The following is a 20,684-nucleotide window of genomic DNA, read 5'->3' on the forward strand; positions in this document are numbered from 1 at the left end:
GGGTATAAGGCGTTAGGAGACGTAAAGTCGAGTCGTTGAGTGATTGGTGGTAGTAAAGACTGTGAGTTTGACTTGGCTTGCAAGAAAAAAATGAGTGGCTAATAGAACACTAGGTACTATAGATTATGTTTGGATCGTAGGATGATGAGAGAAGAAGAGTAGTAGGAGGGATATGAGGCGGTCCAATGGGTCTTATACAGCCCTCTTATTAGTAGTCATATGACAGGTGATGGGGTGGGTGGAGGACGCGCCAGCCTTGCCCATCGATCGACTGAGTTGGTTCATTTCCTCGCGGGCGATGGTCTAGATTGGTTGGGTCATCCTTGCATGTCAGGTGTGGCGAGCATGCTGAATTGCTCACAGGTTGGGGTGGGCGATAGCGGAAATTGTGTTTGTTGATCGACGGATGGTAGGTGCGCGGCATGAGGTTTGCAAAAGCCTTGCCATTGCCGCGATGAATGTGGGGGAGTGTTGCGCGTCATGCTGCGCTTTTTGTGTTTCGCGCGCCTCGTTACGATTGTTCAGACTGCTTTTGCTGTTACAAAGGCGTTGAGTTCTATTTCCATCGCTGCACGCGACATCTCGAGGATGAGTTGTTTCGAAACATCCCTAATCACAGCTTCCAACCAAAAATGCGGCCTGCATATTAAGGTCATTTTGATAGGAACGGCTCAATATTAGCACGCGGCGCCTTCCACCGTTCTGAGACGCCGGTGGGCGGACCCCTGACGCTAGCCGTGATGGGGCTAGGCTATCACCTCGATCATGAATGCTCCCGTCGACGAGGAAATGTACCTGTCGATCTTGCTGCTCATCCTCGCCCATCGCTGCTTTTGTGTTTGATGAGAGCGCGCGAACTGCGGATAGGGGTCTGCAGACGTCATACCGCAAGAAAGTCAGCAGTACGATGCGATTGTACACTTTCCGCTCAGTGAACATGATGTGAGAAAGTTCGTATTCGCTAATCTAGTGACGAGCAGAAATCCGGGGTATATCGTGTTGCTCTAGAGTCGTTAGTGATGCCGCGTTGCCGGCGGCTGCAACACTGACCCCATGTGTAAACACCTCCAACGCCAGACATGCCATTTTCTCCGAAGTTGACATATGCCAAATCGAGCCTTACTTCACCCTGCCCATGATCGGATCCGGAGGCGCATCCTCTGCTATAGGTTCTGCGGCCTTTGCTTTAACCGCGTTCAACATGCCCCGGTCAAAGTCATCCCTTGTTCTCAAAACAGCTTCCACCCATGTAATACTAACATCCCGATAAGCATTCTTGAACTCCACATACGCAAACTGCACCTGCGACTTGTCGCATTCCAGCAGCTTGAGGAACTGTTGCACAGCGCGCCATCGGTCCTTGATATCGCGACCTTGCTCACCAAACGACATAAACCAGTCGAACGCCGTGTAAAGGTCATCTTTCATCTTGTCTGCAAACTGATCCGTCCTCTTGAACTTGGCACCCTTGTTGCGCACAGCCCCGAGATATTGAACCAGCAGCTCGTCAGCGAGAGAATCGATGATAAGATCCTGTAGCGAGCGGTGGATCCTAGGGAGAAACTCATCCACGTAGTCTTTAAACGTTGTGATGATCGATGCCATATCCTGCCTCGGGTACCACTCGACGGTGAAGAATTTGGAAAGCACAGGCTTAAGATCGACCATGAAGATGAGCTCGCTAAAGACTTGTATGCAGTGCGATGAAATGTCAATATAGCCATTCTTGGCCTCGTCCACATTCTTGGCCAGCTTGTCGATCATGTAATCCTGAGAGACGATAGGCGTGACCTCACGCTCAAAGACGCTTAGGAAGGAGGCTTGACCACTGCCGTCAATGTCATCGTCAATGCAGATGATCTGGTCATTTGCAAGAGCGATGAGCCACTCCTGCAAGACGTATATATCATCTTCATCTTGCGCGGGAGTAGGTCCGAGGTATTTGGCCTTTTCTTCGTCGATCAGTTGCGTCCATATACGCTGGCGAGACAATAGGGCACGGAACATGGAGTCGACTACACCATCAGCAACGTCGGGACGCTGACTACTGGCAGCGACACCGATGTTCTGGCTAAAAAGCGTCCAGACGTCTCCAAGAGCCTTCGTTTGGAGGATGCCGTCAAAGTTGGTCTCATATGCAGTTTTGTCTTGCTGCACGAATCTCTGCCGGTCCTGTGTATTGATGCGTTCCATGTATTGATCCACAGCCTGGATGATGACGGAGCGGTAGGTCCGTATCAGCTCGGGACTGCGGTTGTCGATGACATGTGGCTGTAGTTGCTCTTCTGAGTACCCAAGCTTCTGCATCTTGACGTAGTACTTGTCCACCCAGTTGATGACAGCCAGCAAGTATTGCGGCCCAAGAGCTTCATCATCGGCAAACTCCATGAGGAAGTCGTGCATCTGCTTGTGGTAGATGTTGGTGTATGTGTCAAAGATCTTCCACTTCTTCGGCATGAGCTCGACCATACCCAGCTTGACTGTGTTCAGGTTGTTGAAGTACCACTTGAAGTACTTTTCGACCTTCTCGGGGTCTTCCTGGAACTGTTCTCTCACTCCGTCCATCTCTGCCTTGCAAACATATTCGATGGAGGTAATGAACTTCTCCTTGTAGCCGCGAAGCTCCTTGGGCCCTTGTGTGATGGACTTGAAGCGAGAGGCGAGATCTCCGAACTCTCTCTGTGCATCTTGCAGCGCTTTGATCTTCTTGTCCGTCTTCTCTTCTTCCTCAATCACGACGGCCAAGCGGACCACCATGCCTACGTTGTCGGTCTGCACCAACTGTATGAGGTTTATGCACGCCTCGCCGATATGCCTGTCAAACCACTCTACGACGTCGTCCAAGCGCGCGAAGAGGTCCTGCACCGTAATACCGCTCTCGAGTGTGAGGTTATCGATGAGTTCGGTGGAAGTGTCGCTGTTCTTGATCTGGCCCATGGCTTCGTCGCGGATGTCTCGTAGTTGCGTCAGACCGTAGTGGACTTGTAGCAGGTTCGGCTGGTTCGCGGGGTCTTCGTCGTCCTGTGCCAGCAGGATCTCGAGGTTCTCCAGGCGCTCCTCAAAGGCCTCGATGTCATTGCGCATCTTCTCCACCGATTCGAAGTTCTTGTGTGTTTGCGCAACCAGGTTGATGTGCGGGAAGTCCTGAATCATATTCTGGGCCTCGGCGCATAGCTTGTCTATCTTCATCATCTCCTATGAATCTGTTAGCACGAATAATAAGAGGTCTCAGAACCGCGTTGGCAAAGCATAGCAAGGGAGCTACATACTAGTAATAAGTTAGCAAGATATCTTGAGAGCTATCCGTGGCAGCTACTTACCCTCCTTGATCAGGTTGACGGTGCGCTGACCCTCGGTGATGCTGCTCATACCCGACTGGGTCAACTCAAGCTGCTGTTTCAACCCATGGCGTAATTGTCCGTCTACAGCCGCCTTCTTGCGCATGAACTCTGCTTTCAGCGCAGGTATCTTGTCGAGGTCCTCTGGGTGTCGCAGCAGCTCCGCGAGCTTCACCGTGGCGGACTCGACGTCGCCCATGGTTCTAGACGTGCTGAACACCCTAGAGCCTACGTTGACGTTAGGTCACCCACTTTGAAGGTTCTTGTCTTGATGTAGTCTGCAAACCTGTTCAGTTTTTTTCGTGTCTCAGGTGCGCGCCCATGGTAGGGTGCAGATGGAGTCGCGGACGGGGTAGGCGGGCGGCCTCGACGTTACGGTACGTGTTCGGAGCTTCTGGTGACGTGAATGGACGGGCGGATGCAGGTCCAGGGCTAGCGTGCCGGCCAAAAGTTCCCCGCCACTTCCTCGCAGTCGGCGACAAACTCAATCGCTCTTTCCACGCACACCTACCCAACATGGCCGACGAAGAGCTGAACCTCTACGACGAGATCGAAATCGAAGACTGCTTCTATGACGAGACGCTGCAGATCTACCACCACCCGTGCCCATGCGGCGACCGTTTTGAGATCTCCATCTATGACATGCGCGACGGAGAGGACATTGCGCGCTGTCCCAGTTGTAGTCTGATGATACGAATCATCTTCGACCCGGTATGCTTCTACTCAATACATGGCGAGACTTGAGCACTGACATGTTGCAGTCCGATCTCCCACCAGAGAACGACGATGCACCCAAGAGCGTCGCGATCACCGCCTAAGTTTCTCGACTATCATTCCATACCACCTTACGAGGTTCCATACCATGTCTCTCAGTATCTACGGCGTTAGAATGCATGTATCGGCGTTTGGGGGAAGTTGGCTATACAACGTGGTCGCAATCTGGCAAAGACCAGAGATATACCACATGGGATGCTTGGAAGCAAAGTTGGGAATGCGCAATCATAAATTGTTGTCGCTTTTCGCTATTTGCTACCGTATCATCGTGTATACTCTCCTGGCCGGAAGAGACTATCTGCCCAAACGTGCTCTGCGACGGGACGACGTACTAGAGCATGTGCTACTGACTATAGCACGCTCCATTAACGCGGGACCTGGTCATCCACACTGACGTCAACGCCCAGCTCTTTCCTGAGAATCTCAGTGAGCGAGCTGCCGTCCCTCATGTATACCCAGTCGCCGATGCCACCACCCTCCTTGAAGTCCATGCCTTCTTGTGCGACGACCCAGTCGAATCGCTTCGGCCCAGAGATTGGGGAACTGAGCCAGATCTGCTTGTTCGGGGGTTGTTTGTTCAGTACGAATGTGTTCTCTTGGAAAGTGACTTCGAGCACGCCAGCCTGCAATCGAATTAGTATCCAATCCAACGTTGGGCTTTGTAATAGTGACTTACGGAGTAGTCTACTTCAATGGCAGGGTCATTCTCCTGAGCCTCCTCTAACCTCTGTACCAGCTCGCCCAGGTAGTAGTCTGCGCGCTCGTGGAATTCTTCTATTGAGAGCTCCGTGGGTTTGCCAGGTTCGTCGTGGGCTTCACTCTCCTTGGGCTTCGGGTCCTCCTCACCAGGCATAATACCCACCCTCATGCCCATTGATACGTGGAAGCTGCGAACGGGGGTAGCATGGCTGATGGCAGGAGCTCGGCTGGCGATGATGCAATTGGCGGACGACTGGACGCGGAGGGAAGATCGGGCGGCGCGACGAACGGCGGTGCTGACGAATCGAGTAGCTGGCTTCATTGTGACTGAATTGGATGGGTTGGTGTACTTGAGAGGGTTGTTGGTGGTGGAAGTTGCGGAGTAGCGGGAGCGTGTTCTGTTCCTGGGTTGGACGCAAGCTGGAGGAGCATGGACCCTCGCGCGCCTCCCCGCATCCTTCGGTGGGACATGTTCAACGCCAGTGTGCGCCTCACCACCACCTATCCACACCATGATCAACGCCGTCCTCGTCTTCAACAATGCCGGCCAGCCGCGACTGACCAAGTTCTACACACAGCTGGTACATTACACGTGACCTGACACTGTGCTCTGGGGCTCTTGTACTCACCACCACCTAGGAAACCAGCGTCCAGCAGCGCCTCATCTCCGAGATCTTCACCCTCGTCGCCAACCGCCCAAACTCAGCATGTAACTTCTTACCGTACGTTCTTCCATGGCTTTACAGAGTATTCTCGCTAACATGTACCTAGCCTCCCGCCGCTCCTCGCCAGCAGCTCCAAGTCCAGCACGCCCACGACTCCCCACAACGACACACCCTCCCTCGTCACCTACCGCCACTACGCGACTCTCTACTTCATCGTCATATCTACATCCACCGAATCGCCTCTCGCGCTTCTTGATCTCATCCAGGTCTTCGTCCAAGCGCTCGATGGTCTTTTCGAAAATGTTTGCGAGCTGGATTTGATCTTCAACTTCGAGACATTACATGCGACACTAGGTGAGATGATAGTGGGCGGAGTCGTGGTAGAGACGCAGTTGGACAAAGTCATTCAAGGCGTCAAGGCACAGGGAAGAGTCGCCAAGAGACCTGTCAATGAAGGCAAGAACATTGGCGGCGGTGGCGGTGTTATGGGCGGACTGACCTTCGGCGGTCTAGGAAGGGGCGATGGCATGTGGGCTGGAAGATGAAGAAGAGAGTACGACATCAAGATCCGTGAAGCCAGAAGCGTTGCGCTCGAAGCGTTGGGCGCGCCGAATAGCCCGACCGCTTACACAGCCTCGATTGTTCAAGAGCAACGACCCAACGGCGAAACCAGAGCTCACCAAGCGCACCGGCCTCCTCAACGTCTAGATCTGGACCCGGCGCATCAGCATGGCACCCACAGTCAGTATCGTGTCAGACTCCTCGGCACTACTCAAACCCCCTCATCCTGTCCGCACAGGCTCGGCGGACTCGCAAACAATTCTTCCATGTCGCATGCGACCTCTATACATATAGCGCGCCTGCTTACCTGTCCTGTGGGGTTACTGTTGTGAATTTCCCCGGACCGGGTAAACACATGGTAAAGGTCAAGGGTCGGTATATGTTCGAAACGTCGCGCCTGGAACCAATGCCGAGCTAGGATTAATGGAAACAAGCTTTTAATTTACCGCTCACTAGTTCGTTCCAAGTCCCACTAGAGGGCGAATGACAACTGTCAGCCCTTCATCTACGTTGTGGCGCCGAAGATGTGGGGAGAAACACTTTAGTCGAGAACTGCGTGACCTCATTTCCGCTACTGCTGATTGCTGGGAAGTTTCGGGGAGATCGTTTCAATGCAGACCGCATCCCTTGAACCGCACGCACGCTCCGGCTGAAGACAAGCTTTATAAGGAGGTCTGTATCCCAAGACTCTTGGATTCCCCACCGCGTTCATTCATTCCAAGTCAACACCATGCGCTTCCTCACTGCTGTCACCAGCTTCCTATCCGTAGCTGCGGCTGCAACCACCGACATCGCCAAGCGTGCCGTGACACCTGGCGCTCTCTCCCAGGTCACCTCCTTTGGTGCTGCACCCACCAAGGCTGGCTTCTACATCTACGTGCCCAAGAAGCTTGCGGCGTCGCCAGGAGTTATTGTCGCTATCCACTACTGCACTGGTACCGCGCAGGCATACTACACCGGTAGCCCTTACGCCAAGTTGTCTGAGCAGTATGGCTTCATTGTCATCTACCCAGAGTCCCCTCACGAGGGCAAGTGCTGGGATGTCAGCAGCAAGGCCACTCTTAGCCACGAGGGAGGAGGAGACAGCAACACCATTGCCAACATGGTCAAGTGGACAGTCAAGGAGTACAAGGCCGACTCGTCCAAGGTCTTCGTTACCGGTTCCAGCAGTGGCGCCATGATGACCGTACGTCTGATGGAGTCCTGATCATGTTATATTTGCTAATCCCCTCCAGAACGTCATGGCCGCTACCTACCCCGACATCTTCAAGGCCGCCATCCCCTACTCCGGTGTCGCCGCCGGTTGCTTCGCCTCCGCCGCCAACGGAGTCGACGCCTGGAACAGCACCTGCGCCCAGGGTAACTCCATCGCCACTCCCCAAGCCTGGGCCACCGTCGTCAAGAACATGTACCCCGGTTACACCGGTGCCCGCCCCAAGATGCAGGTCTACCACGGCAGCGCCGACACCACTTTGCGCCCACAGAACTACCAGGAGACCATGAAGGAATGGGTGAGTTTCCCGATTTGAGTTCTTGAACAACCACGTGCTAATGATATTGGTAAGGCTGGCGTTTTCGGCTACAACTACGACAAGCCCCAGAGCACCAAGGCCAACGACCCCCAGAGCGGATACACCAGGACCATCTACGGTCCTGACGTTCAGGGTATCTACGCTGCTGGTGTCGGCCACACCGTCCCCATTCGGGGTGCGGACGACATGAAGTTCTTCGGCTTTGCTTAGACGCATCGAAAATGAAGAGCTACCATACACTACAGCCAAGCCTCATGGCAGTCACCAACAATTCAATGTACATATTCGTGACTACACACATCACACTGCATTCTCACCGTGTTCACTTTTACACTTTTTTTTTTTCATTGCTGACCTACCATGTTCTACGTTTTTTCTTCTTTTCAGGCACTTTGGTAGCTTCTACGCTGCGGCTCCGGCGATGACGAAACCAGAAACTTAGCCGCTTTGGGGACTTGTCATCGGTATCGTTGAGATTGTCCCAGCTGAACTTACTTTGAAGCTGGGGTGTCGGCTCACATACAGTCTTCTCCTCGAATCCGCTGTCACGTCGGGCAGGAGGCGGTAGCGAAGGCTTGTAAGGCGGCAGGGGCTTAGTATCAGTATACGTACCTGGTTGGTTATGTCGCGATGCGTGAACGTCAGAACGATGCTGATCTTGATCATGCATCCTTTCAAACTTCCGCATCTCCTCGTTGAACTCGGCGATATACCTCGCTGGAATAGGTTCCTCATCCGAGTCCTCGTCTTCGTCCGGCCTAGTCCAAGACCGCTGTGGGTTATCAAGTGCCCGCATCCTATCAAATCCCTCATCAGTGAAATCAAATCCCGCCCCCAGGGCCGCACGCGTAGCGAACTTCGCGGCAGATATCTCCGCCCGGCGCTCACGGCTCAAGTTACCTTGCTTTTGGTACGGCGTCTTTGGTATCATGTTTCGGGTCGAGGAGAGAGAGGGTTGTGCGAAGTGCGCTTCTAGGCGAGAGCGATGCTGTTGCTTGACTAGGTAGCGGTATTCGTCGTTTGGGAGGTAGTCTGGGGGGATGGAGGGCCGGTAGTGGAGTGCGGGGTGGTATGTTGGGGAGGATGTGGATGAGGGGTAGTATGCCGGTGGGCTGAACGTGTAGGATAGTGTGGACGCCATTTCTAGGTAATCCTTTTCTAGTTGGGAAGTTGGTTGTGGTGAAGTAAGGGTTTGGTTCTTTTGTTAGTTTTGTCTGGGATGTGTGGTTCAAATTGAGAGACATGGCTATGGACGGAAATGGGACGTGTTATGTGTGTATATTGCTGGTGTGGCATGACTCGAGTCTCGTTGAGAAAGTACTATGTGGGGTTTGGGTGAATGTTCGGGGAGGGTGGTGGAAGATGGAATGATACTGTACACACTCACGGGAGTATTCTCTGGGTTGGATTTTTTGTTCGATAATCGAAAGCTGCATCCAAGTCAATGGGTCACGAACATCGTCGAGTTCCCAGTTTGCTTCTATCGAAGTCTTACGAGTTACGTCTCTGTCGACGACCAGCATCTGTGAATGAATCAGCCCCATTGTGGTATCCCCGGCTTTCGATGTTTCGGTATCTGTAGAGATGATAATCTGTGTCGTTCCTCATGATTTGGTAGTTATTCGAGTTTGTACGCAACGCGTATGAGGCTAGCGAAGCACAAGGAAGTCATGGAGCTTGAGAGCAATGACGTCATCGCCCTTTCCCAACCTCCCGAGGTCAGCAACCAAAGCGGCGCCAAATCTCAGCTTCCAGGTTATTTCCTGCGCTTCATACTGTGACTTCGAATTTCTCAGCACGAAACACACGCAAAGATGACTGCCCGCGTCCTTGAAGGTTCTCGCATCTTGTTATGGGAATGAAATATTCCACGGTGGCGATGAGGGCTAAATTTCGGCTGTATCGGCGATCTGTTGCTTGACAACATCACCTGTGACAAGGTGCGCAATGCTTGTTCAAGCATCATTACTTATCGAGCGGTTTCTACTGCACTAAAAGATTTCGATCAAAGCACAACTAGATTGAGCATGGCATCCTCAGCAATCAATGGAGATCGAGCGCTAGATCTCACAGAGGCCGTTGTCACACTCCAGCAAACGACAAGGAAATTTATCGCAGACACCAGAGCAGGGCGTGAGGGGTTTGTTTTAAGACCCTTCTCTTCCGCCGATGATGAGAACGGCACGGGAAATATGCTTATCATAACCTCGCCTGACAAAGAGATCAAGACTCACCTGGAAGCTCTGGAAATGCAACTACGGGTGTTGGAACAACGATTACGATCGCGAGGAGATTGGCATCCATCAGATCAATTACTCAACATATCACTACCAACTATTCTCGACATTATCGACCTCTCAAACGCGATCACGCTGCTCGACCAATTGATCACCTCTACAAGCCCCGGTGAACAGACTACCCCACAGCAGACCCTGTCAGCGTATTCTTGGACTTGGGATCCTGCCTGGCATGAGTTCTACACCTACATACCCTCTCAGCAAACATACCTGTATCTTTCGCGCTGGAAGTTGAATGAGATCAGGAATGTTTGGGAGCATGTGAGCATGGCTGGTGTAAATCTGACGCCGGATGTCGCGGTAGAAATGCTAGGTGCGTGGGAAGACTGGACATGGGATTCAACGTGGAAACAGTGGTACCTGGACGTCACCGAAAACGACGCTGAGGAAAAGAGTCAGATTTTTGCAAGCCCATGGCGTGTACAAGGAGATGGTGAATGGGTTTATGTTGGCAGGATAGGCGGCGTGCACTAAGAAGAGTCGACGATCCGGCATCAACGCGACACTCTGAACGATACCGAAGTATCCTCAACGATGTACAGGCTGTCAAACACCCAGCCACTTCGGCAGTGTGCGTGAAAGGCGCATGTGAGACCTCAGAATCAGACATCATGTGCCAGACAAAGCGCGCATGTTCTACCCGCACAATGTGGTATCAGTACTATATCCTAGCGTTCACCCGCCTATTCACCATTCTCAGACGGCGTGAATACATGTTCCAAGAACAGGGACAAAGGACGATGAACGGTCGAACAAACACACGCGTAACTACACGGACCGAAACATACCCGACACTCCAACCCACAGCGCAAGAGGACTACTTCTCTTATCACCCCAAGACTAATCCTCGTGGTAGACAGGGCCTCCAACGTCCGCATATTCCAGTTCCACTGCATGTAAGCTACACGAACTGTTCGCCGCTCTCTGCGGGCCCGGCAGGATGGAGGTATACGCCAGTATCCGCGCGTACTCCTGGACTTGAGTCGTTTCGTCACGATCACGGGGTAAAACTCAAGACGCGTCTTTCATTTCGAGCTGTACTGCTGAATTGCCGTTGGGACTTGCTGTGGGACGAGGATGAGTTGCCGGCCAGGGTGATCGGTCGCTGTCAAATGTACCTCGACGAAAAGTACGAGTCTGTTAAAAGGAAACTGGCGAAATGCGGACGTGTTTTGTGTGGGTTCCTAGGTTGGCCTTGGCGGAAGCTATTCTCTCGGCGGTTGGCATTGGAGGAGGTAGATGAGCTTCTTCCGAGTTTCTATCGCGACGATCTTGAGTCTGGGCCTTCGCATGATACAGAAGATGTTCAGGCTTTCCTTGACCATGCAGTTTAGCATACACTGCAGGTGCACATGCAAGTGGACGCGCGCGCTGTATTGTCCTTTACCATTAGCAGGTGCATATAAGGTACATCTTACACAATTGCTCAATCAAATATAAAGAACGCTGTCAATCCCCCAAATGTTGTTTGATACTCAACGCGCAGTGGCTGGTTCTAACTTCGAAAGCTTGTTGCGAGAGGGACGGAAAGGGGACGCCCAGGGTGCTTTTCGCGGCTATGACGTAAGCCCTCACTAGCGCCTAACAGGACAGCCCCGATGCACGCGTCCCAGCCTCCTTCTATGACCCTCATCTCAGCATCAATATACCATCCTCCTGACCACGTATTTCATCGTCTTCGCGCACGAATCCTCTGCGATCAGGGCGCAATACCGGTAATGAAGATCTCCGACTTATCAGACAGTGGCTCTTTCTCAATATCCATCCCCACTTCCGGGCGTCCGCGAGACGCGTCTGGTCGACAGGAGCAGTTCGCAGAGAGTCAGCCATGTCACCATACCCATGATCATGTGTCAAGCATCAATAACTATCAGATGCCTTCGCGCGTGATCAGCAGGCGCCACTGATTTTGGGCAATATTGGATCGAGGCAACTACCGGCATGGTTAATCACCAGAGATTCGCCCTCGATATTGGAAGCCCTCTCACCAGCTGCACCCCACAATGCGCTTTCACGGAAATGTGTCATGCAGGGGCTGGCTCACATGCTGATAAACTGCGAGACGATAGAACCATATCCTTACACTCACATTGGTCTGGCTCTCAACTCATCATACGGCGCCATGTTGACTCTCCTTGCAATCGTACTGTTTGTACCGTCTATGAACGCGCTACTGCACCATCTCGCAGTCGGCACTACAAATGGGCAGGCCTTGTACTCGCTGGAGACGGACGATGAATCCAGGAAAGTGTATACGATTCAGGCCAGAGACGCGGGTGGAGCATCGCCGTCTCTGGCGCTCGACGTACGTGCATCAATCTTCAATAAGGGTCATTCCCGTTGACCTATTCGGTAGCGCTCGAAGCAGCACCTCTTCAGCAGTCGTCCGCAGGATGGAACCCTGACCCGCCACTCGATTGCGCCTACATACGAGCTCATCAGTGAAGGCACCATGGAGATACCCTCATCATGTTGGTTCTCATCATGGCATCTGCATGAAGCTTTCTGACCAATGTAGGCAACACTACGAACTTCCTGTCTCTAAAGCTAGGATCTTCCATGCACAACACTGCTATATGGGGCAGTGCTAGCACAGGAACTTGCAGTATCGTCTTTGGAGTGTCGCCAGACGGTTATGATACTATTAACTCCCAAGAGATCGCCGGAGACGTACACTCTATTGCATGGGCTCCCAACGGGCGTAACTTGCACGCATTGGACTCACACTCTTCCGGAAGTCTCTTGACGTCAATCACGAACTTCCGTATGTCCGAAGACCCGAATTTGCAGGACGTGGTGGGTATTGATGTCCTTGGTAATGTCACAAGCGCTTCACAAATTGTCGCCCATCCCACTGAAACCTTAATGTACATCGTCACTAAGGAGTCAAACGAACTGATTGTCGTTTCTTTGGCAGGTGACACTCTCCTGAGCAATTCTACTCCGGTCCTGCGATATAGATTGCTTCCTACTTCGTTGGATGCGTCACAGTTTCAGTCATCATCTTTGGCTATTTCTGCGTCTCGAAACACATTGTGGGCACTTTCGCAGTCTTCGCTTCAAGCAGTCATTACAGCCTTTACCCTCAATGTCACAACGGGCGAGGTGGTAGATGTCGCGGCCCGTGCGAGCTGGCAGGGAACTGGCGAAGGCCAGCTCACGGCAGCGCCTTTTGATGGTGGCGATGTAGTCGCTATCACAGACTCTCCGACGGCATATATCACTATACTCGGTCTGGATCAATCCACATTGCCAAGCGCCCGCATAGCCGAGGATTCTGGCCTTCACGACTATTTGTATGCCATGCAAGTTGATGAGAGGAAACGCAAAGACATACAAATGGCTGCACCGAAGATCAAGAGCTATGGTCGGGTTTTTGTTGACGATCACGTCAACTTAGGCGACTGTGCGTGGATCGATTGAAAATATTCAAGTTCCCTACGCATTCAGTGTAGGCAATGTCTTGTTCTCAGACAATGAGCCTTTGATAGCCCCGTCTCCACAAAGCCACTACTGGCCATCAGTTTTACACTCGCATCCTTTGTCTGTTACTCGAATTACATCAAGCTCTTCTGAAGTAGCGGCGGTGCGATGCAAGTTTTCAGTCTGAACGGTCGTTACATATCTATACAACCCGTATTCAAGCACTTAAAGACTATCTTATATGCCGTATGTTCACATAATAGCGTCATAACATCACTAATGCTTGCAGTCCTAAGCGCCGTCGCGAAGCCGAGACTGCGGCTACTCGCCGAGTACGCGCCAGAAGAGCAGCGGCTGCCGCAGCAGCTACCGTAGTGAACGCCACCAATCCGCTTCTCAGATTTCCGGGAGGTTAGTGAGACGTCTTCTGCAACGCGCACGAGTGCTAAAATCATGCAGAGATTAGGAACAGGATATATCAACTCGTCTTCGATCACTTTATAGCAACTCATCGACCATACATGATCACGCGTAGGGGAGTAGATCCTCACGGCCCTCCCACTGCTCGAATACGTAGATGTCGATATCCGTTGGTTATGAGCGCACCGAACGGCTTCAATGTCATTCCATGGGCAGACACTGATCCATTGCGGCGTGTCAACGCAGCCACTCAAGCTGCGATACACGATGGGTACTGTGCCATGAAGACAGATCTACTGGCCATTGGGCAAGTATCACGTCAGTTTATGCGTGGTAAGTCTGGCGCTCACTATGATTTACAAATACACACTGACTTGATATCGCAACACTTACAGAGTATCGCTCTTTCCAGCGCGCTCGCCTCCAACCTTTCGTCACTCTTGATGAGTTTTGGAATTTTGTTCAAATTTTCTACCCAAGCGAAGACCCAGCAGTCGCTAGGAACTATCATGGTCAACCCATCACGCTTGCACTACCACGCCATTCCCACCAGATGTATGACGTAATGCCACTTTTGCGATTCTTCAACCGCGCGCCGTATCTGGAATGCAACATATGGGTTGCTGGCAATGGGGACCAATACAAAACGATTGCACAGTCTCTGCGCCAGTACATCTTTCCACCGCGGGGAGGTGCCCTGACTATTTCGAAGTTCATGTTCCGTACGTACGGGAAACGAAGGGTTTATGAGGGCAATCTTGATAATTACCATGATATATGGTATTGTGCAGCTTTCAAGGCGATGTTTGATCCTATGTCACGACGAGACTGGATGGACGGAAACTTGGTAAGCTTCCCCGCTAACCCGCAACGAGCTCTCGCGCGCATGAACAAAGAAAGGGTAAGAAGGCAAGAAGTTCTGCAATTCCTCAAGGCCGCTGGATTGGACAGTATTAAGACAAGATGGGAAATGCGTTTCGCTGTATTGGGATAACGCCGACCATGAAGCTAGTGGCAACGCCCGTGGATATCTTCACTTGCGCACATTCACTCTCATCACAGCCACTCCGATCCAAGCCCTGTTGTCTCCATAGGATGACCGGAGAATCACGCAATGAATCTCATGCAGCTACAGGCGTGAGATTCCACATCCGGGCAAATAATTCACTACCTAGGGATATGCTCCAGCAAAACCCTTGCCCGCTTTCTCGAAAGGTGGTTACATTCATTATAATTCCTCTAGCTCTCTACTATAATTAGCGCGATCATCAGAGCTTCAGACCCCTCTCGTTTCCGCACGTCGAATATAGCCAATACCACCCGCGGTACTCAATTCCACTATCGACCTTCAGAGGAAAGCGCTCTGATTTGCTTCACTATGCCGTAAGTACAACGCACTCAAGACCACGTTAACCAAGAAAAACTAAACAGGTCTGCAGCCTACATTGACATAGAAGCATGCAAAGTAGGTAACTCAACGTTAATGTAGGCTCTAGACCTGTTTGGCTTTTTTCTTGTATAAGGTGAGACTACTGTAATAGTAATTGATAGTGTCCAGGGGCAAGCGTAAGGCGACCAAACCGCTCGTCAATCCCCACATCAAGCGATGTCGTGCAGCGAACCGCAAGAAGTCTCCCAAGACGGTCGATGTATCCCAAGTAGGGGCGGGTTCGCAAGCGCCTAATGCGAGCAGTCAAGCTGAAGCAGCTAAAGCGAACAAGGGCAACAGACTGTTGTCTCTACCAGCAGGTAGGTCATATGGTTCAAAAGCATCACAGCCTACATGGATCTAATCAGTGCACAGAACTACGAAAAAATATCTACCGATGTGCTGTTGAAGAATGGAAGGCAGAGTGGGGATCGTACAAGCACGATGAGCTCGCTCCACTGTCCGGAGAAAATACGGATGACGCACCTGAAATGGCACCCCTCAACCTCTATCCGCCTCTTCCAAATGAAGCCGCACGCGCGCAGTTCCGCTGCATGAAGGAGGACTGGAATGCTCTTGGCCAAGTCTGCCACCTCCTACGCTCGGAATATCCTTCGCTGCGAAACACCCTCACTCATGCTTACGTTTCGGTCCAATTTCTCAGACGGTATCTTGAAACATTCCTCGACCGCTCAGATGGAAGCAGCACGATCGAACCCGTCCATCACCCCGCCAAGATTACGGTGTTTTTTGACAAGAAGCAAACACGTACGTTCGATGTTTTGCCACTCATGAGGCTAATACATCGTGCCCCGAAGCTTTCATGCGATGTCTGGACGCTTGACTCCGGGCGTCAAGGCCGATCGCCTCAGCCGCCCTCCTGTGCAGGCCGGAGTATCCATGATGCCGTCTTTGGAGCTCAAGATTCGCTCCGAGCGCATCCTGAGCCAGGATTTCTCTGGAGCCTAAATCGCATATCCTTTTCGCCCCGCGGCGTATTGGTCATTGGGGTCAATAAAAACCATGTCAAACACTGGATGAAGGACAATGATGAACAAAAATGGGTTGGTGCTGACTGGAAACGCAAGCGTGGGAAGGGGATAGACAAGAACGGTACGTGGGTGAAGGAAAGGCAGCGGCACACACGGGAGTACCTTGAAGCATCTGGGATGGATGTTGAGCTGTTGGAGAAGTGGAAAGTGACTGTGGGTGAAGGGGCAGGTTAAATGTGTAAAGTGTATTCAGCCGTTGAAGCTGCTATATGGAAGGATAATCTGCCTTCGAGTACAGCTCAGGATCAATATATTTGTCAATTGTGCATCACAACACAAGTTGCAATGGTTCGTGGGCATGTAAATGTGTTCGCGCAATCATGATATTATTGTTCTCTTATATTAACCAGATCCCTCAAGATCTCAATCCAGATGCCAAAACGCCTAGCTACCGAGCCAAATCCCAGTGGTATATGCGCATCCCAAAAAGTCACTTTTGTTTTCCCTTTTCCGTTTCCCAAGTATTACATCCCCATATCTTCCCCGTGTTTAGCAAGCGAGGCGTCTAGTGGATGCCGTAGGTCTGCTCGTAAGCGTTGCTAACGCTCTTGTGGTGCTCAACAACCTTGTTCTTGAGAGCCCTCCACGCCTTCTGGTAGTTCCTTGGGCCAAGCTCAGCAGCCATCTCCTGCTCTCCAGTAGCAGCGCCCTTGCGGGGTGCCTCGCCGCTCTGCCTGGGGCTGGAAGCGAGGGATGAGCTGCGGGATGCGGAGGGAGAATTGCCGGGGCTGTAGTAGACGGCGAATGCAGAGTTCATTTCGCGGTGGTGCTGCTTGATGGCCTTCCATGCCTTGGCGGCGTTGGTGGGGTTGCGCTGAGTGGAGGAAGGGCCCGCCATGGAGGAGTTGCGGGAGGTTTGTGTGGAGGCTGATGGGGTAGTTGCGGAGGAGCCGGTGTAGTAGGTGTTGTAGGCAGCGTTGACGCTCTCGTGGTGAGCCTTTGCGTGTGCCGCAACGGAGGAGAGGAAGTTGGTCATTTTGATGGTGGTTGTTTGTGTTGTGGTGATGATCGATGTGAGGTAAATGCTCGAGGGTCGATCGAAGAACTGATAGTAGTGGTTGCTTTGCTTGAAGGCTGTGGTATGCTTTGCTGTGTTGATGCCTCCATCCTCACGTACCCACCCATCCCTTTATACTCCCCCAGCCCATCCCCAGAAACTTCTCTATGACACCCGCCAAGCATCACCGGTCACGCCCTGGGACCAAACCTTTGCCAAAACTTTACTCAGCACAAGCTGCGCACGCCCTGCACCTGTCGACGAAACGATCGTGAGATTTGAGGCCATGCGGCCGTCTGATTGGCTGCGGGCTGACAAACCCACTGAATTCTTGTCAACGAACACCTTCACAGGGCGTGAGAGGGCCCGTGCCACCATCATCATGACAATGAGGTGCCCACGCCCTACCCTGGTGCGTCTTTTCCGATGGCGCGCCGGAGCGTTTCCCGTCGGCGGCTAATTTTGGCAGGGCGCATGTGTGTGTAAAGGCGCGGTGACGAGTTTTCGGTCGTGTCCGTTAGCTGCTAGAAGACTGCCTTTGGAGGTATGGCGGGGAAAATCTCTGTTATTGGCTGCCACGCTTCGTCGCACCACGGCGTGTACCTGATCCACGCAGGCCCTTTCCCGCCCCCAAGTTGCCCGTCGGATGCCAAGTTTGCTTCGGTCCTTTTAGTCTAGACGCTGCTGTTGCACTGGGAGTGGATGTTTGTACGTAAAGACCGTGTTTTACCTTGAGCGCATGTCCGTTAACTGTTAGAGAAATGCCTTTGGAGGTTTGGCGACGAGAATTTTTTGTTCGGTGAGCGCTGGGGCGCGTGACGACGGTGTGGATAGGGGGTGTGGTGTGACAGCAAGTGAGTGATTTTTTTCGCAAGCTCACGATCGTGCTGCCAGATCTTTCTCGATGCCACGAAGGGGTCATCTGACGACTATCGTGACTCCGAGTTTCGCGGTGTGCCAACCCTACAGCGCCGCCCGCCAGCGTCTACCACTCAGCTCTTTCGTCATCAGCATGGAGCCATCGCAATCGCCAGCCTGAGGAATAGACACATTTGTTCACAAGAATGGCCAAGATCTATCCGCGCGCAATTGTGGTTTAGGTCAACATCCCAATTCAAACGCCGCTGGATGCATTGAGAGATCTATCGCGCGAAGATCTACAGGTTCAATCTATGCGAATACACCAACCCTTTCATAGTCGGACTGCAAGATACCCCGTACCCCACCATATCAGCAACAGGAAGCTTCCCAGCCAATTTTCTGGTATCGCACTACTAGTTCGTGTCGCTCCCGCGATGATCGGTTCTCCTGTGGGGTAGGCATAGCCGTTGCCAGTCGACTGCCCGTGGACATTCCCGCCATCTCCATCCGACCCTGTCCCGAGCGCATCTGGCCCCTTGGTCAATGTGACGACTGTCGTGACCGGTTGAAGACTCATTGTAGTGCCCTGGACGACTACAGCAGTTCCGCTATGCTCGAGGCTCAACGTTGTGCCGTCAACTGTAACGGGGACGCCTCCAGGCACCAAAGTCGTGCCAGGACTTATCACAATGTAGCCAGCGCGATTCGGCGTATACACATGATCTTTGAAGGTCAAGGCAGCCGCGACTGTGGACGTATACACGTCACCAAACATTGGAGTGATACTGGATGTTTCGCCGTTGATGATGAGTGCCGTCCCGGAAGGTGCAAGAATGAGTGTTGTCCCGGATATAGTCAGGGGCTCACCGCCAGGAGAAAGAGTTTGGTCTGCAATGACGTATTCTGTCTGCGCGTTGGGCGCAATGACTTCGGTACCGATGGTGAGTATTGGTGGAAGTAGGACCGGTGGTTGCGACATGGGCGCGTCTGTGATAGCAGGTTGAAAAGGTTGCAGTGAGATGACAGTAGTCCCCACGACAATCTTGGTCTTGCCTTCTGAGGTCTCTACCACAATAGGTGTGTCCCCAACGGTAACGATCTGACCAGGTGTAAGAGTAAAAGAACTTCCTATCACGAAGTCACCATGGCTTGGAGCTTGGCCAATAACAATGTCAGATATCCCAGCTGATATCGTTACCTGCGGAGGGTCTGCTGTTGCCGCTTGTGTCTGTTCTTCTTGTATAGTGGAGCCATGTTGCTCTCCGACTGGGTTATCCAGCCACCCTGTAGCAGGTATCTCAAACACTGGCGAGCATCCTCGACACGGCCGCGTAGAACTGAAGTTTGGCTCGCTGATTTCGTGATGCCCATCCGGATCTCCGATTTGTGTCGCGGCAGGCGGAATTGGTTTCAACCCTTCAACTGTTGACAGCATTGGCGGCGTCCCTGTGGCATTTCCTTGAGACGTGGTCAACACAGTCGTCACATCCGTCGGCGGTCCGTCGGTGGGAATGAGCAATGGGTTCGAAATCGGCAATGGTGCAGTCGGTATGGCTCCAGGCGGGGCTAGCGTTGAGGGTATGAAGTTTGGCTCCGAGAGCGAAGCACTGTGAATGAGTTCAGATCGCTGCGAAGGTATCGCGTTGGAGGGAGGTGTTGGGTCTACTGGAGGCGCAAGATATGTGGGTGCACCAATATTGGAGTCTATTAGACACGACATGTCAGATCAGCCATCGAACTTTGGGCTAGTCAGCGCCACTCACTTGGTTCCGCTGTCACAGAGTACTGGACTCCCGAGGCAGAATTTGACCCATAGTCGGCTAGCTCTGTATGAAAGTCAGCGCGAATGATTCTAGTGTCCTATGATGGCCAACACCTGATGCATACCCGCCTGTGCTAGCGCGGATGTAACGCCTAGCCAAGTCGCACATAGGCACAAGACATGACACAACCGAAGGTCGGCACCGGAGTACATGATGAAGATGGCTTCAAATACAGAGTATTCTCAAAGAGCCATGATGTGGAAGTGGTTACTGCGAAGAACAGAGGATACAGTCTTACGTTACACCCTGGTGACAACCCTTCTCAATACACCTAATGCAGGATCTCAGCAAGCAATCAAAGGTAATGAATCAAAATCTCCGCGTCCTACATATACCGAGGAGATGGCCGGTGACTGAGATAAAGGCTAGGACTGTGGTACACAACATCTACTTAGATTGCTATTGATTAGACTTTCTTGGATTCTGGGGTTACGATTGTGCCGATTGGAAACGCCCGAATGCGGAGATGGCTTTACCCGGAGCGGGAACGCAACCTTATACGTCGGCTGGATGTTTACCAGAGACTGGTTCCTTCCAGGTACCTTAGCGAGCCGCAACCCCTGTACCATACCCGTGCTGCCTGCAAAACTGACGAGGTTATTGTGAACGGACGAATCGCGATCGCGCAGGTTTCTGATAGAAGTCTTTAACCAGGTCGAAGGAGTTCTAGGACAGGGTTGGAGGAGAAATGCCATGTGCCCGAGCAGCACAATAATGCGCATGATGTGTTGGTCATTTCCAGCGTTTTCGTCAGCTCATCGCAACTTTACGTGACATTGACTGAGCTTGATCGTCGAAGTTCTGTCACACAGC

At 52.2% G+C, this 20,684-nt stretch overlaps 8 protein-coding genes across 8 annotated transcripts; 3 read left to right on the forward strand and 5 right to left on the reverse strand.

The window, feature by feature from the left end:
* Positions 1–1,119: 1,119 nt before the first annotated feature.
* J4E87_001875 (uncharacterized protein) lies at positions 1,120–3,537 on the reverse strand (the record flags this gene model as incomplete). The annotated part of the gene is made up of 2 exons (XM_049373515.1): positions 1,120–3,179; positions 3,321–3,537. 2 exons carry the CDS (start codon positions 3,535–3,537, stop codon positions 1,120–1,122), a joined length of 2,277 nt encoding a protein of 758 aa, XP_049236885.1.
* A 317-nt stretch (positions 3,538–3,854) lies between these two features.
* Positions 3,855–4,156, forward strand: DPH3 (Diphthamide biosynthesis protein 3; the record flags this gene model as incomplete). Its single annotated transcript, XM_049373516.1, has 2 exons — positions 3,855–4,049; positions 4,100–4,156. 2 exons carry the CDS (start codon positions 3,855–3,857, stop codon positions 4,154–4,156), a joined length of 252 nt encoding a protein of 83 aa, XP_049236886.1.
* Positions 4,157–4,477: 321 nt separating this feature from the next.
* On the reverse strand, positions 4,478–5,133 carry J4E87_001877 (uncharacterized protein; the record flags this gene model as incomplete). Its single annotated transcript, XM_049373517.1, has 2 exons — positions 4,478–4,735; positions 4,789–5,133. The coding sequence occupies 2 exons, from the start codon at positions 5,131–5,133 to the stop codon at positions 4,478–4,480; spliced, it is 603 nt and encodes a 200-aa protein (XP_049236887.1).
* Positions 5,134–5,323: 190 nt separating this feature from the next.
* J4E87_001878 (uncharacterized protein) lies at positions 5,324–6,021 on the forward strand (the record flags this gene model as incomplete). Its single annotated transcript, XM_049373518.1, has 3 exons — positions 5,324–5,392; positions 5,451–5,533; positions 5,583–6,021. 3 exons carry the CDS (start codon positions 5,324–5,326, stop codon positions 6,019–6,021), a joined length of 591 nt encoding a protein of 196 aa, XP_049236888.1.
* A 746-nt stretch (positions 6,022–6,767) lies between these two features.
* Positions 6,768–7,779, forward strand: J4E87_001879 (uncharacterized protein; the record flags this gene model as incomplete). Its single annotated transcript, XM_049373519.1, has 3 exons — positions 6,768–7,223; positions 7,273–7,548; positions 7,603–7,779. The coding sequence occupies 3 exons, from the start codon at positions 6,768–6,770 to the stop codon at positions 7,777–7,779; spliced, it is 909 nt and encodes a 302-aa protein (XP_049236889.1).
* Positions 7,780–7,924: 145 nt separating this feature from the next.
* J4E87_001880 (uncharacterized protein) lies at positions 7,925–8,710 on the reverse strand (the record flags this gene model as incomplete). The annotated part of the gene is made up of 1 exon (XM_049373520.1): positions 7,925–8,710. One exon carries the CDS (start codon positions 8,708–8,710, stop codon positions 7,925–7,927), a length of 786 nt encoding a protein of 261 aa, XP_049236890.1.
* Positions 8,711–16,695: 7,985 nt separating this feature from the next.
* On the reverse strand, positions 16,696–17,166 carry J4E87_001881 (uncharacterized protein; the record flags this gene model as incomplete). Its single annotated transcript, XM_049373521.1, has 1 exon — positions 16,696–17,166. One exon carries the CDS (start codon positions 17,164–17,166, stop codon positions 16,696–16,698), a length of 471 nt encoding a protein of 156 aa, XP_049236891.1.
* Positions 17,167–18,379: 1,213 nt separating this feature from the next.
* Positions 18,380–19,862, reverse strand: J4E87_001882 (uncharacterized protein; the record flags this gene model as incomplete). Its single annotated transcript, XM_049373522.1, has 2 exons — positions 18,380–19,713; positions 19,859–19,862. 2 exons carry the CDS (start codon positions 19,860–19,862, stop codon positions 18,380–18,382), a joined length of 1,338 nt encoding a protein of 445 aa, XP_049236892.1.
* Between the last annotated feature and the right edge of the window lie 822 nt (positions 19,863–20,684).

The sequence above is a fragment of the Alternaria ethzedia genome (assembly GCF_023757985.1).
Source record: "Alternaria ethzedia strain BMP 0044 chromosome Unknown scaffold_3, whole genome shotgun sequence".
NCBI classification, from domain to species: domain Eukaryota; kingdom Fungi; phylum Ascomycota; class Dothideomycetes; order Pleosporales; family Pleosporaceae; genus Alternaria; species Alternaria ethzedia.